General features: G+C 38.2%; 1 protein-coding gene across 1 annotated transcript; it reads right to left on the reverse strand.

Moving 5' to 3' along the window:
• Positions 1–927: 927 nt before the first annotated feature.
• Positions 928–16,827, reverse strand: LOC102805832 (death-associated protein kinase 1-like). The gene is made up of 10 exons (XM_085498706.1): positions 16,669–16,827; positions 14,263–14,397; positions 12,014–12,121; positions 11,560–11,706; positions 10,597–10,690; positions 10,428–10,474; positions 4,811–4,937; positions 4,551–4,714; positions 3,200–3,388; positions 928–2,208 (listed from the first exon to the last, which is right to left on the reverse strand). The coding sequence occupies exons 1-10, from the start codon at positions 16,825–16,827 to the stop codon at positions 928–930; spliced, it is 2,451 nt and encodes an 816-aa protein (XP_085354832.1).
• Between the last annotated feature and the right edge of the window lie 1,341 nt (positions 16,828–18,168).

The following is an 18,168-nucleotide window of genomic DNA, read 5'->3' on the forward strand; positions in this document are numbered from 1 at the left end:
TACATCGTGTCAGTTTCTTTTTGTTGCTCCAATCGATTAACCATTATATTCTAATTTGTGTGTATACAGACATACACATTCTCAACAATAAGATGGATTGTGGAATTGTCATAACTGTTGTACTGTTTTAATTGTGTTTTTTTGCATTATTTTAGCTTATTTCTTGGTTGGAATGTTTCCATGGGTGTTTGGTGATATTGAACACCAGGTTACACTACACACTTGTACCTTTGCTGTGCATCGCAAATTTGCCTACGTATGATTTCCCTGTACCATCCATACGTATATTGGGATTTAATGCAATAAAACAAACTGTAAATCTTCCAACAAGTTAATGTACATGTCAATCGACTATCAATATTGACGTACAATAAGGAATAATATTAATTTTGGTATATTGAGTCTGAATTGTGTGCGATCATCATAGACAAAGATTAAATTACCACTGTGACATTGAGAACATTGTCTGGTGTAAGTCCCGGGGTCTTTCAATTGTCACATACGCCAAGCCGTTGGAGAACACTGAATAAGCTTCAGAAATAATATAAAATACGTTTTTCAGAGCTCGGAAATCTCTGAAATGAGAGACTGATATTTTGAGGGTACACCCCTCTACGATTCCTGGGGTGATACCTGACTTTCTCTTTAATGAGCCAATAATTAGTTTCAAAAAATAGACTCTAGTTATAAGACATATGAGCTAAGCTGGAGGACCCTTTCAGCACTCAACCTTTGACATCGTTAAGCTAATTTTAACCATACTGAAGACACAGCTCCTGAGTATCAGACCTTGATATACTCAAGTCACGTGAGTTTATACATATATAAAATTGTCAGTAATGTGATGCTACTATCATATCTGGATGACTAGTAGTCATGGCAAATATGCTTATCAAATCAATACATATATCAATATATGTCCAATTGTTATTTGTGTACGGAGTATTGTTCTCGTGAGAGTCTTTTCCCTCTTCCAAGTTCTTCAAACATTTTCTGAATGGCACAGCCAACTCCATCATGCAATAAATACGTACTGCATATTATCACTAGATTTTCTATACTACTCTCGTGGTAAATGACATCGTCGCCACTACTTTCTAACTTCAATGCTGAAGCACCTTCTTGCCTCACCGTTGCTTCCCAATTGTTTGACCATTTCCGAAGGATTTGGTCAGTAACGGTCATCTTCAGTACCGGAGCCTGTGCTTCCATGAATTGGCGCTCATCATTACCAATGCCCATGTAGTCAACCATTAGTCTGTGGTCCCGCCCTAGAACGTTTTTAACTTCAAGTAATTGTATTATTTCTTGTCGAGTACTCTGAATCAACCATTTCACATCGCATTTGTTGCCTTTTTCTTTCAAGATGGTTTGGTCAAATCCAGGGACAAGTAGATCAGTAACGTTCTCTTCTCTTCCGTGAACGGCATCATAAACTACGGATTTGTTATTATCGGCGTCACAAATTGCTTGCATCGAATAGTAGCCCACCTCTTTAAGGTCATGGTGGTTTCTTAATGCCTCTGCGCTGAGAATGTATCGGTCCACCTCCACGCCAGGGCAGGCAGAATGAAGGACTTGTCGTGTATCATATGACACCAATTCCATAAGTTCATAACAATCACCAATTTGAGATTCGTTTTCACATCTCGTGACAATGTTCACGGCTCTTCCGTCAGCAGTTATCAGCACTAATCCTTCAACAACTTTACAAACCTTGATGCCATTTCTCCATATTCCACTCGGTGGACGACCTATTGCAGTGAAATGGCCGTGGAGTCGTGTCTGCAGTTGAGGAAAGAAGTTACGCGAAAACATATCAACGAAACTGTGGCATTCGTACCTCCGTCCGTAGTAAATCTGTATACGGGTATTCCTTCTCCACTGTTCACTCGGCATCACATCTGGCAACATACTAGATATTATGTATTGGTTGGCACGCCCGAATCCATAATCGCCTTCTTTCAACGGGAAAACGATTTCAAAAGCCACTAGTAACTCTATCAAGGGCATAGAGTTAGTTGCGCCACCAAGAACAATATCAATATCTTCCTTCGTGTAAATTTGCTTTTTCTCTAACTTGAAACGATACTGGTGAAATTGACCTGATGCTAGCATAGGTCCTAGAATTTTCCCACAAAACCATTGAGGTGACATAATGACGACTTCTTGGCAGGTATTATGTACATTCCCTATCATATATAGTATCTAATGAAAGAGAAATTGCAAAATGTTAATATTCAAATTTAAAAAAATTGCGATTGTGTTTTATGTAAGTTTATGCCACTCATGGTCACCTGTACCATTATTCTCAATGTCCATTTACTGTTACACCTTTTGTTCGTAAGCAAATTAGTAAACCTTCACGGATACGTTGATATTCAAATTAATAAACCTCAGTTTTATGAAGAGACCTAATTCGCATATTTACTAAAACCAGGATTACTTATTTGTATATCAATGTAATCGTGAAGGTTTACTAATTTGCATACGAATATAGATGAACACATCATTCATATGCAAAACATGCACAAGTACATACATGTACAATTGCAATATGCAAATCTCATCACATTACAAAGAATGAAAATTGTTTGCACGGTTGTCGTGTTAAGCATTTGATCGCTATCATTCGAAAACACTTAATATAGTATTATGAAAGTTTTCTTAAATATTGTGTTTGAGTACTTTATATATTTGATACATGTTTTTTTGCTTTAAACCACGTCTATAAATAGATATGTTGTTGCGAACGTGATAGAAAGCGCCACTTTGTTACGTATTTCTATAATGTTAACTTTCGACCAATTAGGGACATTCCCGCCTAGGGTTGAGTATCCTAACGAGCCTATAAATAGGACGCGCAACTATTTTAGCGCTAGTCTTTGCCGCGTTGTTGTGTTTAACGTTTGCCTACATATTACTTTATGGTAAGGTCTCCGGTATATCAGTGAATGTACTGTATTGACGTAATAAACTACTCTACGCGTTTATTACTTACGTATTCGTTTCTTGTGATTGATTTGTTTGCATAGCCTGGCATTTCTTACTTATTTTGGATATAACCCAGTCACGAATCATAACACCACATAAATGTTAAAAAACTCACGAGGCGTCGTAAGTTTCACAACATTCTAGCCACAACTGCAAGGTTTAAAATAATTGTAAACTTATCTATGTGAGTAAGCTTTTGACTTACCATTCCAAGATTGTGAAGATATTCTGTTGCCTTCATTAAGAATTCCTCTTTCAATATTGTACGTGTCTTCTCCCTTATATATTTCACATAGTCCTTCCAGTACATCACAGGAAATAAGGTGTTTTCCAAAGTCCATTTCCTTTTAATCACTAGAATGTGGCCACATATATTTGGCATGTGTTCGAGTTTCTGATTGAGAATACATTTTAATTTGTGATCAGTGGACAAATGAATAGAATAATTGATGTTAAAGCGGACACAGCGTGTTATTGTTTGCAAAGAAACGTCTACCCATGAGCCTCTACGTTTTTACCATGCGTCGTCGCTTAGGACTCAATTTCCGCGCGTGTGCAGCTGACGGCTTCTCCGCTTTAAGATAAACACGTGTTAAACAGCAATTTTGTACGTAGTTAATGAGATGAGAAATCATGGAAGGGTAATGAGTTGGTGATGTGATGGTTATTTGGGCCGGTAGTGGGTTGGATAATGTTATGAATAGCGGGGAACTGGCTGAGTAGATGCAATGTTAGCGGGTAACTAGAGGAATAGGTAATGTTGCTGGTAGAGGAATGTTTAGTGGGATGAGTAGTGGGGTACGTAGTGGAGTTGACAGAGGAATGGTTAGTGGGACAGGTTGCGACTGGGTCGAGGGTTTGGTAGTGGGATGAGTGGTGTTTTCGGTTGAGGGAGGTGGAGTGGGATGGGTAGTGGAGTTAGTGCATATCGTTATTTGTGTATATGAATGTCTAGTAAACAATCTCAATATTCCACCATCCCAAAGATATTAAGACAAGTATGCCGCTCGAGTGTTATAAGTAGTCGGCATATACTGTGAAATACTTATTTTAGCTGGAATTAATGTTCGCTGAAAAGACTTTTTCGGTGTTTTGTATGTAATTTATTTTCACTGCTTTTTGACGAGCTGAATGTAAAATATGGAAAAAAAGGTATATTCGCTGGATTTTATTTTCACTGAATCATTCCTTCGGCGAAAATCAATTCCAGGCGAAAATAAAGTATTTTACAGTTCATGCGAACAGTGACGTCATGGGCGATTATTTCTTGTATATTATATCGCCAACACTGTCTCCGTTTCAATAATAATAAGACAACTACTTGAAAGAACGACCAAATTGTATATTACATCTTCTTATTGTAAATACGCTATTTGTTTGGGAAATATATCCTCCACATGTTTCCATCTTCATATTTGCTTTCACTCTCCGAATATAAAGGAATAATTGCCGAATTTTCTGTGATATTTAACGTAGTGTCTCCCAACCATTGTTGCTACAGTGAATTTAGTAAAATAAATTCCAATAATATTTTAACATGAAACAGCTCTTCTTACCTGTATCGTCTCCTTCCTTCTATCTTTTAAGATTTTCCGTAGTATTTTCATTCCATTGCTATCTGGATCATGACAGTCGAGTACCAGCACAACGTTGATAACATTCAGGAGCCCCTGGAATAGTTCCACTGACCTCGATTTTACCAGTTCCGCTACCCGTTGAGCTACAGAAAACAAGTGTCGCATGTTTGTTATATTAAAGTATCTGAATCAAATCTACTAAGCGATGTGTGAAGACGATACCTATAACAAAATCTCACCTTCATGTTCATAGTTTCCTATCTTAACCCAATCTCCCCTGCTGGCCACTAAAATAATTGACAGATTAATCAATTCTCTATCTGAGGGAGGATTATTTGCCTTAAACATTTTGAACCAGTCGGTAACCTGGAAAATTAATATATTGTTATACATCATCACAAACCATTTATTTGTCACATTATTATGATTCATATAGCTTATGTCAATCACCATAATTGTGAATAATTGCGTTAATTTGTGACTGTGCTGCAGACTAAACACATCTGTTAATTTGTGACTGTGTGCTGCAGACTGCTACGACTGAACACATCTGTTAATTTGTGACTGTGTGTTGCAGACTGCTACGACTGAACACATCTGTTAATTTGTGACTGTGTGCTGCAGACTGCTACGACTGAACACATCTGTTAATTTGTGACTGTGTGTTGCAGACTGCTACGACTGAACACATCTGTTAATTTGTGACTGTGTGCTGCAGACTGCTACGACTGAACACATCTGTTAATTTGTGAATGTGTGTTGCAGACTGCTACGACTGAACACATCTGTTAATTTGTGACTGTGTGCTGCAAACTGCTACGACTGAACACATCTGTTAACTTGTGACTGTGTGCTGCAGACTGCTACGACTGAACACATCTGTTAATTTGTGACTGTGTGCTGCAAACAGCTACGACTGAACACATCTGTTAATTTGTGACTGTGTGCTGCAGACTGCTACGACTGAACACATCTGCTAATTTGTGACTGTGTGCTGCAGACTGCAACGACTGAACACATCTGTTAATTTGTAACTGTGTGCTGTAGACTGCTACGACTGAAAACATCTGTTAATTTGTGACTGTGTGCTGCAGACTGCTACGACTGAACACATCTGTCAATTTGTGACTGAGTGCTGCAGACTGCTACGACTGAACACATCTGTTAATTTGTGACTGTGTGCTGCAGACTGCTACGACTGAACATATCTGTTAATTTGTGACTGTGTGCTGCAGACTGCTACGATTGAACACATCTGTTAATTTGTGACTGTGTGCTGCAGTCTGCTACGACTGAACACATCTGTTAATTTGTGACTGTGTGTTGCAGACTGCTACGACTGAACACATCTGTTAATTTGTGACTGTGTGTTGCAGACTGCTACGACTGAACACATCTGTTAATTTGTGACTGTGTGCTGCAGACTGCTACGACTGAACACATCTGTTAATTTGTGATTGTGTGTTGCAGACTGCTACGACTGAACACATCTGTTAATTTGTGACTGTGTGCTGCAGACTGCTACGACTGAACACATCTGTTAATTTGTGACTGTGTGTTGCAGACTGCTACGACTGAACACATCTGTTAATTTGTGACTGTGTGTTTCAGACTGCTACGACTGAACACATCTGTTAATTTGTGAATGTGTGCTGCAGACTGCTACGACTGAACACATCTGTTAATTTGTGACTGTGTGCTACAAACAGCTACGACTGAAAACATCTGTTAATTTGTGACTGTGTGCTGCAGACTGCTACGACTGAACACATCTGTGAATTTGTGTCTGTGTATTGCAGACTGCTACGACTGAACACATCTGTTAATTTATGACTGTGTGCTGCAGACGACTGTTACGACTGAACACATCTGTTAACTTGTGACTGTGTGTTGTAGATTGCTACGACTGAACACATCTGTTAATTTGTGACTGAATGCAGTAAACTGCTACGACTGAACACATCTGTTAATTTGTGACTGTGTGCTGCAGACTGCTACGACTGAACACATTTGTTAATTTGTGACTGTGTGTTGCAGACTGCTACGACTGAAAACATCTGTTAATTTGTGACTGTGTGTTGCAGACTGCTACGACTGAACACATCTGTTAATTTGTGACTGTGTGCTGCAGACTGCTACGACTGAACACATCTGTTAACTTGTGACTGTGTGTTGTAGATTGCTACGACTGAACACATCTGTTAATTTGTGACTGTGTGTTGCAGACTGCAACGACTGAACACATCTGTTAATTTGTGACTGTATGCTGCAGACTGCTACGACTGAACACATCTGTTAATTTGTGACTGTGTGCTGCAGACTGCTACGACTGAACACAACTGTTAACTTGTGACTGTGTGTTGCAGATTGCTACGACTGAACACACTGTTAATTATGACTGTGTGTTGCAGACTGCTACGACTGAACACATCTGTTAATTTGTGACTGTGTGCTGCAGACTGCTACGACTGAACACATCTGTTAATTTGTGTCTGTGTGTTGCAGACTGCTACGACTGAACACATCTGTTAATTTGTGACTGTGTGCTGCAGACGACTGCTACGACTGAACACATCTGTTAATTTGTGACTGTATGTTGCAGACTGCTACGACTGAACACATCTGTTAATTTGTGACTGTGTTCTGCAGACAGCTACGACTGAACACATCTGTTAATTTGTGACTGCGCTGCAGACTGCTACGACTGAACACATCTGTTAATTTGTGACTGTGTGTTGCAGACTGCTACGACTGAACACATCTGTTGTTTTGTGACTGGGTGTTGCAGACTGCAACGACTGAACACATCTGTCAATTTGTGACTGTTTGCTGCAGACTGCTACGACTGAACACATCTGTTAATTTGTGACTGTGTGCTGCAGACTGCTATGACTGAACACATTTTTTAATTTGTGACTGTGTGCTGCAGACTGCTACGACTGAACACATCTGTTGTTTTGTGACTGTGTGCTGCAGACTGCTACGACTGAACACATCTGTTAATTTGTGACTGTGTGTTGCAGACTGCTACGACTGAAAACACCTGTTAATTTGTGACTGTGTGCTGCAAACAGCTACGACTGAAAACATCTGTTAATTTGTGACTGTGTGCTGCAGCCTGCTACGACTGAACACATCTGTTAATTTGTGTTTGTGTGTTGCAGACTGCTACGACTGAACACATCTGTTAATTTGTGACTGTGTGCTGCAGACGACTGCTACGACTGAACACATCTGTTAATTTGTGACTGTATGCTGTAAACTGCTACGACTGAACACATCTGTTAATTTGTGTCTGTGTGCTGCAGACTGCTACGACTGAACACATCTGTTAATTTGTGTCTGTGTGTTGCAGACTGCTACAACTGAACACATCTGTTAATTTGTGACTGTGTGTTGCAGACGACTGCTACGACTGAACACATCTGTTAATTTCTGACTGTATGCTGTAAACTGCTACGACTGAACACATCTGTTAATTTGTGACTGTGTGTTGCAGACTGCTACGACTGAACACATCTGTTAATTTGTGACTGTGTGTTTCAGACTGCTACGACTGAACACATCTGTTAATTTGTGACTGTGTGCTGCAGACTGCTACGACTGAACACATCTGTTAATTTGTGACTGTGTGCTGCAAACAGCTACGACTGAAAACATCTGTTAATTTGTGACTGTGTGCTGCAGACTGCTACGACTGAACACATCTGTTAATTTGTGACTGTGTGCTGCAGACTGCTACGACTGAACACATCTGTTAATTTGTGACTGTGTGCTGCAAACAGCTACGACTGAAAACATCTGTTAATTTGTGACTGTGTGCTGCAGACTGCTACGACTGAACACATCTGTTAATTTGTGTCTGTGTGTTGCAGACTGCTACGACTGAACACATCTGTTAATTTATGACTGTGTGCTGCAGACGACTGCTACGACTGAACACATCTGTTAATTTGTGACTGAATGCAGTAAACTGCTACGACTGAACACATCTGTTAATTTGTGACTGTGTGCTGCAGACTGCTACGACTGAACACAACTGTTAACTTGTGACTGTGTGTTGCAGATTGCTACGACTGAACACATCTGTTAATTTTTGACTGTGTGCTGCAGACTGCTACGACTGAACACACTGTTAATTATGACTGTGTGTTGCAGACTGCTACGACTGAACACATCTGTTAATTTGTGACTGTGTGTTGCAGACTGCTACGACTGAACACATCTGTTAACTTGTGACTGTGTGCTGCAGACTGCTGTGACTGAACACATCTGTTAATTTGTGACTGTGCTGTAGACTGCTGTAGACTTTCTATTTAGAAAAAAGCAAAATGGCAGCCTAACCACGTGACCAATCACAAAGAGCTTTGCACACTTTATTGAGCATTATACGTAGAAAAAGTAGTTTCAGATAACGTTCTCAAGGGGTGCTGAAAAAGTAGATTCTTGTTGTTCCTCATTTTTCGGGAAAAACATTGCAAAAAAAGTCACATAACCGCCAACGTTTTTATTCATGAAATATATAGCTCATATATAAACAATGCTGAAAGTTAGGTGCACCAGGGCGACAAAAAAATGACAGAGGAAGAAAAATAAAACATAAAAAATACAATAGGACCCAAACGGACGTTTGCATGTTTTTTTTAGTAGATCTACAAATTGTAATGGCAAGACTGTCTGGCTGTAATACTAAGAGGAGCAACGAACACGTATATATTACTTAGTCGAAATAGTACGCACAAACTTTATGTATTGCAAAATGCGTCGATGGCGTAAATCACAAGGTGTATTAAAAATAATTTACAAAACGTGTTAATTATTACAAAATCGTGCAGTACAGGCTGAGACAAAGGCTGGAACGATGACCGGAAAGAGCTACTTTAACAACCTACTACTAACAGTGATTACAAAGCGAAGATGAATTTAAATTGGTTTTGCTTAGTATCTGTTTGAGCATGCTTAGCCTTCAGTTGTCTAAACAAGAACAGCTATAACAAGAACATTTTTTTTGGAATTATTGATTAACAAGACAGAGGAGACGCAAACCTAGGAGGCATTCAGAGGAGACGCATACCTGCTCCAGATTACTTAAATAATGATATTATGGCTGTGTAGTTATGCTTAGAAACATTGTTGTTGAGAACACATAGATAACACGTGTGTAAGTTTGAAAGCATTAACCAGTATATGCCGACCATGCATAAACACATATTGTGACCGCAGACTTTACCTTGAAAATGCAATCTTTAGGGACACAGGCATGTCAAGTTTGAAGATGCCAAGTTTAGTTTCCCCTGTAGTTTGACCATGTCATGTAGTTTACACAAGTAACGTGTGTCAAATTTGAAGGTGCTAGCTATTTCTTCCTAGTAATTATATATGTGAACACACATAAGCACATCTATCATACCTGAAATACAACCAGGTTTTTGAGTCACGTGTGCCAAACCTTAAGATATTTGCTATTTTTGCCTTCGAGTTACATCGTGAACATAAATACATACACATGCTGATTCGCGCACTGGCACAGGTAATTTGTAATGGGCCTAAACCTTGCTACCGCATTGGTGACAGTCAGTAACTACCACAAACATGGAAGAATCAACACATCTCATTACATCCACAACTCCAGAAGTTTAAATATGTTAAATTTTTAAATATAAAAATATAATCAAGTCTGACTCGATATCAACTAAGTGCGGACACTGTCATGTACACTGACTCGACTCGCCATGACTGGACGTGTTGGGATGGGTTGCTCATGTCAACTTTGCCATGTGTGCCGTGGATAAATTACTGTCAATGTATCTTGTGGATATAGTTAATGGTGGCTGTTTGGAAATCATATTTACTAACCTGTTCTATTGCTGTTTCAACCATGTCATTTGGTCTGACTACACATTCTGTATGATTCGAATCAGCAATTTTATATAACACAATAAATGTTGCAGTCTCTGCATGAAGAAAGAAACTATGACCAAAAAAAATTCAGACTGTCCGGCAAATTCCCAAATGCTAAGTTTACCAATTCCGGGGACATCTACGTCTTGAATGTCAATGCCGGATGTTGCAATGTGCTCATCTTGTCCAGGATGTGGGCCGCGATTAGGTTTTAAAGTCTACAATAAAACATTACAATGATGAAAAATGTGGTCATTGTATTTGACACAACACAGTACAACACAACACAACACAACACAACAGACAACAACACACCACACACACACACACACACACACACACACACACACACACACACACACACCAATTCACGTCGTACCATCATTGACGACACACATTGGATTAACTTTTAATGTAGTTGAATTTACTTTTAATATAGTTGCGATATGAACTCTATTAAAACGCGTTCCAATACAGGGTTGCGTTTTAATTAGAGTTTAATTAAACTGAATTACAATGCAATACAACGTAGAATTGCGCTTTAATTAAGTTTAATTAAATAAAAGTTGAATATCCCTTGACTGAACATAGAAATGTTTGCAAAGCTTATGTTTAGTAAAGGGGGTAGGTATGGTACAATTATATTAATATTATTATAAATTGAACCATGCCTACCCCCTTTACTAACAAACCTGACTTAAATTCGATTAAATGTTAATATAAATTATGACAATAGTAGGTGGGTCGTAACAATGTAGGTCCTGTCGTCACAAGTCGGTGAAAAGTTAAAACGAAGTCGTCACAACGTTGGTACCACACACGCACCACACACACACCACACCTAGCCGCACTGCATCGCACTGCACTACACCACACTACACCACACCACACCACACTACACCACACCACACCACACCACACTACACCACACAACACTACACAACACTACACTACACTACACTACACTACACTACACTACACTACACTACACTACACTACACTACACTACACTACACTACACTACACTACACTACACTACACTACACTACACCATGATTAAAGCGTACGAGAATACGCAAATACTTACTCTCAATAACGAATGAATCCAATTCGTATTTTCTAATAACGACTTGATGAGAGTAGTTTTCCCCGTTCCACCATAACCACACACATACAGCTTCATCCGATCTATCGGTATTCCTGGTTCCATCATTAATGCAGTATGGCGCCTTTCCTGCAACAACAATATTATATGAACAACTGTTTCTATTGTTTAGCCACAACACGTAATATATTTTGACCTCGTGCAATTTGTTTGGGTATAGAGTAATATAATATGTTTTGAAACCATATCAATGTTGGACACCATATCAATGTTGTGTATCACGTGATCATTATGGATATTCAAAAACAAACATCATTTTATAACATGCCATATTCCAAATAGTGAATGGTAGAATTAAAGTCAAGTAAGATTACATTTATACAAAAAATTACTTTCTACACACAATCAAATACAAATAAATACTAAATAGTAATACCTGTTGAACTTTCAAAAATGTATGTTCAGCTTCGCTGTAGAATTGATCAAAATAACCACTTCTAGTACCAATTCTGGATGTGGCAAATTCAGTAGGCGTTTCACCTTCCTGTGTAAAGATGGCATAATAGTTTTTCACCGGAATGTCAAAAGGTTATTGACCGCGTTTTTTGCCAATGCGAACCATTTCACGCGAGGGACTTTAGTCCCGAGAGACTGTCCCCGTCTGCAGGTTTTTAGTTGATATGAATAATTCATAGTTGATGCTGACGTCACGAAATAAATTATATTAATATAATGTATGCACATTTATGCTAAATAACTCCCTGAATACGTTGATTATTCACGTTATGAACACAATGAATACAGTCACTCCAACCAAAATAGCAAAGAAAACTATTAAATCGCCTAGAACCAAGGAAACAACGTGCATTGTTTGTGGCAGTTAAATACAAAATATAGAAAACCGGAGGAGAATGTTTCGCGGGATCAACAAAACTACGACATGCGAATTTGTTGTGGCAGAGACGATCGGTCTACATCTTTTCAGTTCGTATATGCGTGCAGACAATGTGGATGAGAACGTCGACTCTGCATAAAAACATGGATGAGTTCGGGAGGGAATTTCAACAAACTAAGTGAGAGTTATTGGAAAGGTCGCAGGCATTTTCCTCTAAGAGAATGGCAACTGGAAGTGGGGGATCCCTGCTTTTGACAAAAAGAATGACAACACGGCACGCAGACGAGAACATCTCTCCCCTCCGTGTAGTTTGCGATAGTGTCTCGCTGGTATTCTTTGCAAGAAATATTATGGCAGTCTAAACGTTCCAGCACTTTTACAATGCAATCGTCAAGATTTGTGTTTATCATGATATCAAAAACTGCTGTGGAAAGTGTCGCGATCGCGTATAGGAGTAAAAACAAACTTCGCGTAAGTCGTGGTCTATCCTAGTAGCCAGCGACCATTGACCCTTTTCACGATTGGCCACGATAAAATGATAAGACATCTGCGCGACTATTCATTGGCATATGAAAGTACCCGGATCTGGTAAGAAATCTTACCAGTGAATTGCAGCACCGGACAGTCGGTCGTGCCTAACGGCACTCCATACTTCCTGTCCCGGCGTTCGCAATTTATTATTCACGCATATTACGTTTATACGCAATATTTATTAATAATAACAGATTAATATTAGGTACGACTGACTGTCGACAGTCTAATGCAACAGTAAAAGTAAGAATATTCAGAAATGTAATCATTGGTTGATCAAGTGAGTATATTTTCACTCACAACAATCTGGAGAAAAGAACTAGTGATGTTCAGCCTCTCCATGTTCTGTTAAGTCTTCCCTCCGTACGACGTAGTTGGTAAAGAAGGAGTAGATCAAGCTAGCTGTCATTCGATTTTCATTTACTGTTATATGTTAATTCAAGCTCACAATTTCGTCTTCAAACTGTAAATTCACTTTGGGTTATGATGAAACGACCTTTACATCCAGATATTTGAGCCATTTAGCCCTTAATTTAGACGTCCTGTTATGACATCACCACTCGTCGGTAGTACGTAAAATCACGAATTAAACTGAAATTTGTTAAAGCAAGATGGTCGAGACTTTTAAACAAGAAGGTGAAGGTGAAGGTATTTTTGAATAGACATGGAGCACGCACATACTACGGCCAACGTGCACACCCGGGAATCACTAGTAGAAACTTACTAAGAAGGAGTTTATATATTATGTGTTAAAATGGGCAAGGGGTTCTTCTTTGACATTTTTTAATGGTCAAGGGGTTTCTTTTTATATATTTTTTTAATGGTAAAGGGGTAGTTTTTTGACATTTTTAGGAATCAAAAGGGTCGCATTGTTGGTGTATACATAATACAAGTAATCCCGGGCATGCTCACTGACAGCTTTGACAAATTATTGGCAACGTACACTTCTTTGCAGCATCTGATATATACCGCAAAAAAGCTGTGGTGAAAATAGCTTGCAAATGCATCAATCGGTCTGTCTCCATTTTATTTGGAATCAACCTCAATCGAATTGTCGAAGCTGACAAACCGAGCCTTAACCACTAAAACATGCGGTGATTGGTCATTTGTTTTGGAATCAACCTCAATCGAATTGTAGAAGCTGACAATCTGAGCCTTCAACACGGTGATTAGTAATTTTCTTTCATGAGACATTCATGAGAATGTTCAAAATAGTAGTTTCCCCAACCAACGCTAAATCGCACACATTTGATACTAACCTCATTGGGTGACGTCACATCAATGCCACTGTCTAATAATATATTTATAATTTCTAATGCTCTATCTTTATCTTGGGTGTACTGAATATCTGACGTGCCAATGCGTAGAATATTGAATAGTGCATTCTCATTATTCTGTGGTATAATAGTTAAAAAAACAACAGTCTGTATTCTTGAACTTATTCGATTATTCCTAAAAGTTTATATTCCAAAAGGCAAACATAGATAATATATGTCAAATTATTCAATATTTTTGAAGAATGCGTGGTAATTCTCCACTTCAATATTTGCTGATACAAGGGTAATGTTTAAATAAGGGGATTGGTTATCTACGATTTTTATCTATAATTGTATTCGCAATATGGCCACTTGTACTTGATATTTGAAAATTTCATCATTTCTTTTTGCGACGTTAGTAGTTTAGCATACACTATAGGTACGACCATGAGGGCGCTGTTCACATTGGGATGCGATGACGTCATATGGGGATGGATGACGTCACAATGGGAGGCCGTGCATAGCTGAGCATAAATAGTGACGTCACAATGGGAATTCGTGCATAAATTAGCATAAATGAGGACCATGGCCGTAAAGGGGATCATTTGAATGAGGATGACGTCACAATGGGATATTGTGAATGCATTCGCATACATAAAATTGATGTGAATACGAGGTCGTGTCGAGGTCATCGTGAATACATTTGCATAAATTACCATCATTTTTTTTTTAATTATTTTTTAATTGGACAGGCGTGGACGAAAGATTTTCCAGATGTGTAGTAGAGGGCGCTCACACACATACGCTAATAAATCCAAGGCATTTTGATAACTACCGGAGTTTATTGCACACAAGAGGTAAACGAGAATGAAATATTGACATGGAGTATACATTCATGGCGTGGTTAAGTTTTTTTTTAACGCCACGAAAAAAACATACGATGTGAGTAAGGAAAATAGTTGCATAGCGCGTAAATGTATAGTGTGATTAAATATTTCTTAACACCTCGAAAAATACGTACATACATGTAAATGTGCGGCGTGGTTAAATTCATTTTTCACGTCACGAGAAATACGAGTACATAAACGATTCGATTAAATACACGGAAGAGTGAAAAGTCAATAATTATACAGTAAACAGTGAACAATAAAAATAATTCATTCTATATATACATATGTTGTTCATTGTTTATATTTTCTTACCTCATATTTGCTTTGTTTTGTTTGAGTAAATTATTTTTAACGACACGAAAAAATACGAGTACATAAACGATTCGATTAAAAACAGAGAAAAGAGAAACGTCAATAATAGTAAACAGTGAACAATAAATAATAATAATTCATTCTATATATACATGTTCATTTTTACATTTCATACATCCTTTCAATGAGTCAAACAGCCTGTACACTTTTTTTTCTTATTCCATCCCTCTAATCAGAATCGCTCATCTGTCATAAAAGAAAAAAAGAGAGAGAGAGAATAACATTAAAAACCAATAGTGACCACGTAAAACTGCGGTCATAAAGCCGCTAAAATGCAAAGTATGCAAAATCAGTACAGTTTGGTTTTCAAAAAATGGCAGACTATGCTACTATGAGTTAAAATATATATTTACCTGATCGTTTTACAGAATAACTTTGACATACATAATCATCACACGGAATGAGTTTACGGTGTAACGTAGCGATTTTCGTTTCCCCACGGCAAAGAAGATCCACGCAACGAGTCATACAGAACGTATTGACCACACATGGCTTGAAAGTATTCGATGATTGTAGATCCACGTACGAGAAATCTTTTAAATTCCGTGACATGACTACCGTACGAGTAAAAATAGTCATCGGTGTTTGATACGAGCGATGTGTATTACTCCAAAGCACACTCGTGAATGCCAGTTTGAACTAAATCACACGATTAAGTTTAAGGCATAGGGGTTATTTATAACTTGATCGTCATAAGTGTTCCCAACGTGAAATAGACCTCCCACGTAGATGATAAACAACAGATGTTGGTGTATTTGTATATTTATGTTATCTAAAACATGAACACTCGCAAGCAGGGATATTGAATAGGGGTTCAAGTTTAAAGCGTTACCCATATGCATGAATTTCGACCTGCGTGTATTGAATCGCGCCTGGAACAAACATCGAGCAAACAAACCTAATCTCGTTTATGGCGATTAGTTGTATACTGTACCATTCGTGGCAGTGTGAATTACTACAGAGTTGAAATTCACCATGAATGAAAGTCAAAGTACTCACATATTTCTAACATACGTCAGACCTCATGCCAAAATAATCTCGTAAATAAAATGACGCGTTCCCCATGCCAATGTTACGATTATACTCCAAATTGACCCTTTGGGGGATAAACACTGAGTCAACTTGATTCAGTCAACATGAATCTGACCCAGGCAGTATGATGATTCCAGTCCGTCACCAATTCACTTGTCTGAAAAGGCACACCCCAAGAGTGTATGACGCCTTGTCTCAATTCAGGTCTCAATTCACGCCGTCGATCTATATCTGTGATCGGTGTAGACGAGAAACATTTCACCACTCTGATCATTTCTATATCATCGATAATTCAGTGTACCGCTCGAATGTAATGCATCAATCAATAGTTTATTTTTGAAGGTTTATTTTACAATGACTGGAAAACATGCCGAAATCGCGAAATTTTAGGATTCAATCTTTACTCAGTCAACCATCAAAACTATTCAGTTCATTCTCTCTTCACTAATGAAATGGCAGTACTCAGCAAACTATCATTCATCGTTTTTTAAACATCATTTCGAGTATCCATGATTTCGAAATACTAGAAGAGGCAAGAACGAACGTTACATTTAAATGTTGCAACAGAATGACATTGACCCATTTGAAGGACAGGGTCAAATTCGAAACATTGAGAGCCATAGCCGATGCTTCAAAAAACAAGTTTCTCTTCCAATGGTTCAAAACCAAATTAAATGAAGCACTATGATTCTTCACAAATTACGCTGACATTCTTAGCAGCCTGGCAAAAGAAATCACTCAAATAACCTCACCACCTGATTCAAATTTCCACGATCAACGACAAAAAAGAAACATTATAGGTGATCTCCTGTTCGAGGTAACGGGCTTGGCTTGGCTACAAAGAGACAATTGAATTTACTAGCACGCCACATTGACCACTTTGAAACGAGACATCTAGCCGATCATCATCATCAAGACATCGGCTCAGATACTGTACTCGTCAGCAAAACAGCCGATTGACGAATTCGTAGACTCAAATTCCAACAAGAACAATCCTGACATAATACTTAAACTACGTTCCTTGCAAGAACGTGTGGACGTCAACACAACATTTCTGGAGACCCACGAGATGAAGGACACAATTTTAGTATATCTGTTAATTACTGTTGATAGAACACATTTTATAAATGAATTGGTTTTTCCGATTTGAAAAATCATTGAGTACGTATTCATGCGTTAATTAATAATGTTCACCCATTGAATTTGTGTCTCACCCAAAACAAATCAGAACAGCATTACTAGACATCTCCAAATTTCTAAGACAAAATTTACCAAATTTCGAAATTATACATATTTTAATACCAAACTTGCTATTTTTACCATCAAACTACTGAATCACTGTACATATAATTACGTATACCATTGACAAATTCAGACTCCGCTTATAAATTTTACTCGATTATGTCTTTACCAATCATTACTCTGCTCACCAATAAGTAAACGGGAAGCGGGTCAAGAAATCGTAAATGTTTCATATTATAGAGATGGTGCGTAGTTCGTTCTTTGACGGTAAACACGTACGCATTGCATACAGAGTCTTTTCAATGGCGTACATCGACCAGTAATAATGGCATACACTTTATATGCTAATTCATGTTTAATAAAATGCGTTAAG

Source organism: Saccoglossus kowalevskii, chromosome 5, assembly GCF_978046115.1.
Source record: "Saccoglossus kowalevskii chromosome 5, keSacKowa6.1, whole genome shotgun sequence".
Taxonomy (NCBI): domain Eukaryota; kingdom Metazoa; phylum Hemichordata; class Enteropneusta; family Harrimaniidae; genus Saccoglossus; species Saccoglossus kowalevskii.

Bases quoted from the DNA above. Each gene is read 5' to 3' on its own strand.
- LOC102805832 (XM_085498706.1), bottom strand. From the start codon at position 16,827: ATGATCAGAGTGGTGAAATGTTTCTCGTCTACACCGATCACAGATATA. The intron at 14,398-16,668 runs GTCAGATTCATG...ATTATACCACAG, and splicing joins GGAATCATCATACTGCCTGG to AATAATGAGAATGCACTATT. The intron at 2,209-3,199 runs GTAAGTCAAAAG...CTCTTTCATTAG, and splicing joins ATCTTCACAATCTTGGAATG to ATACTATATATGATAGGGAA.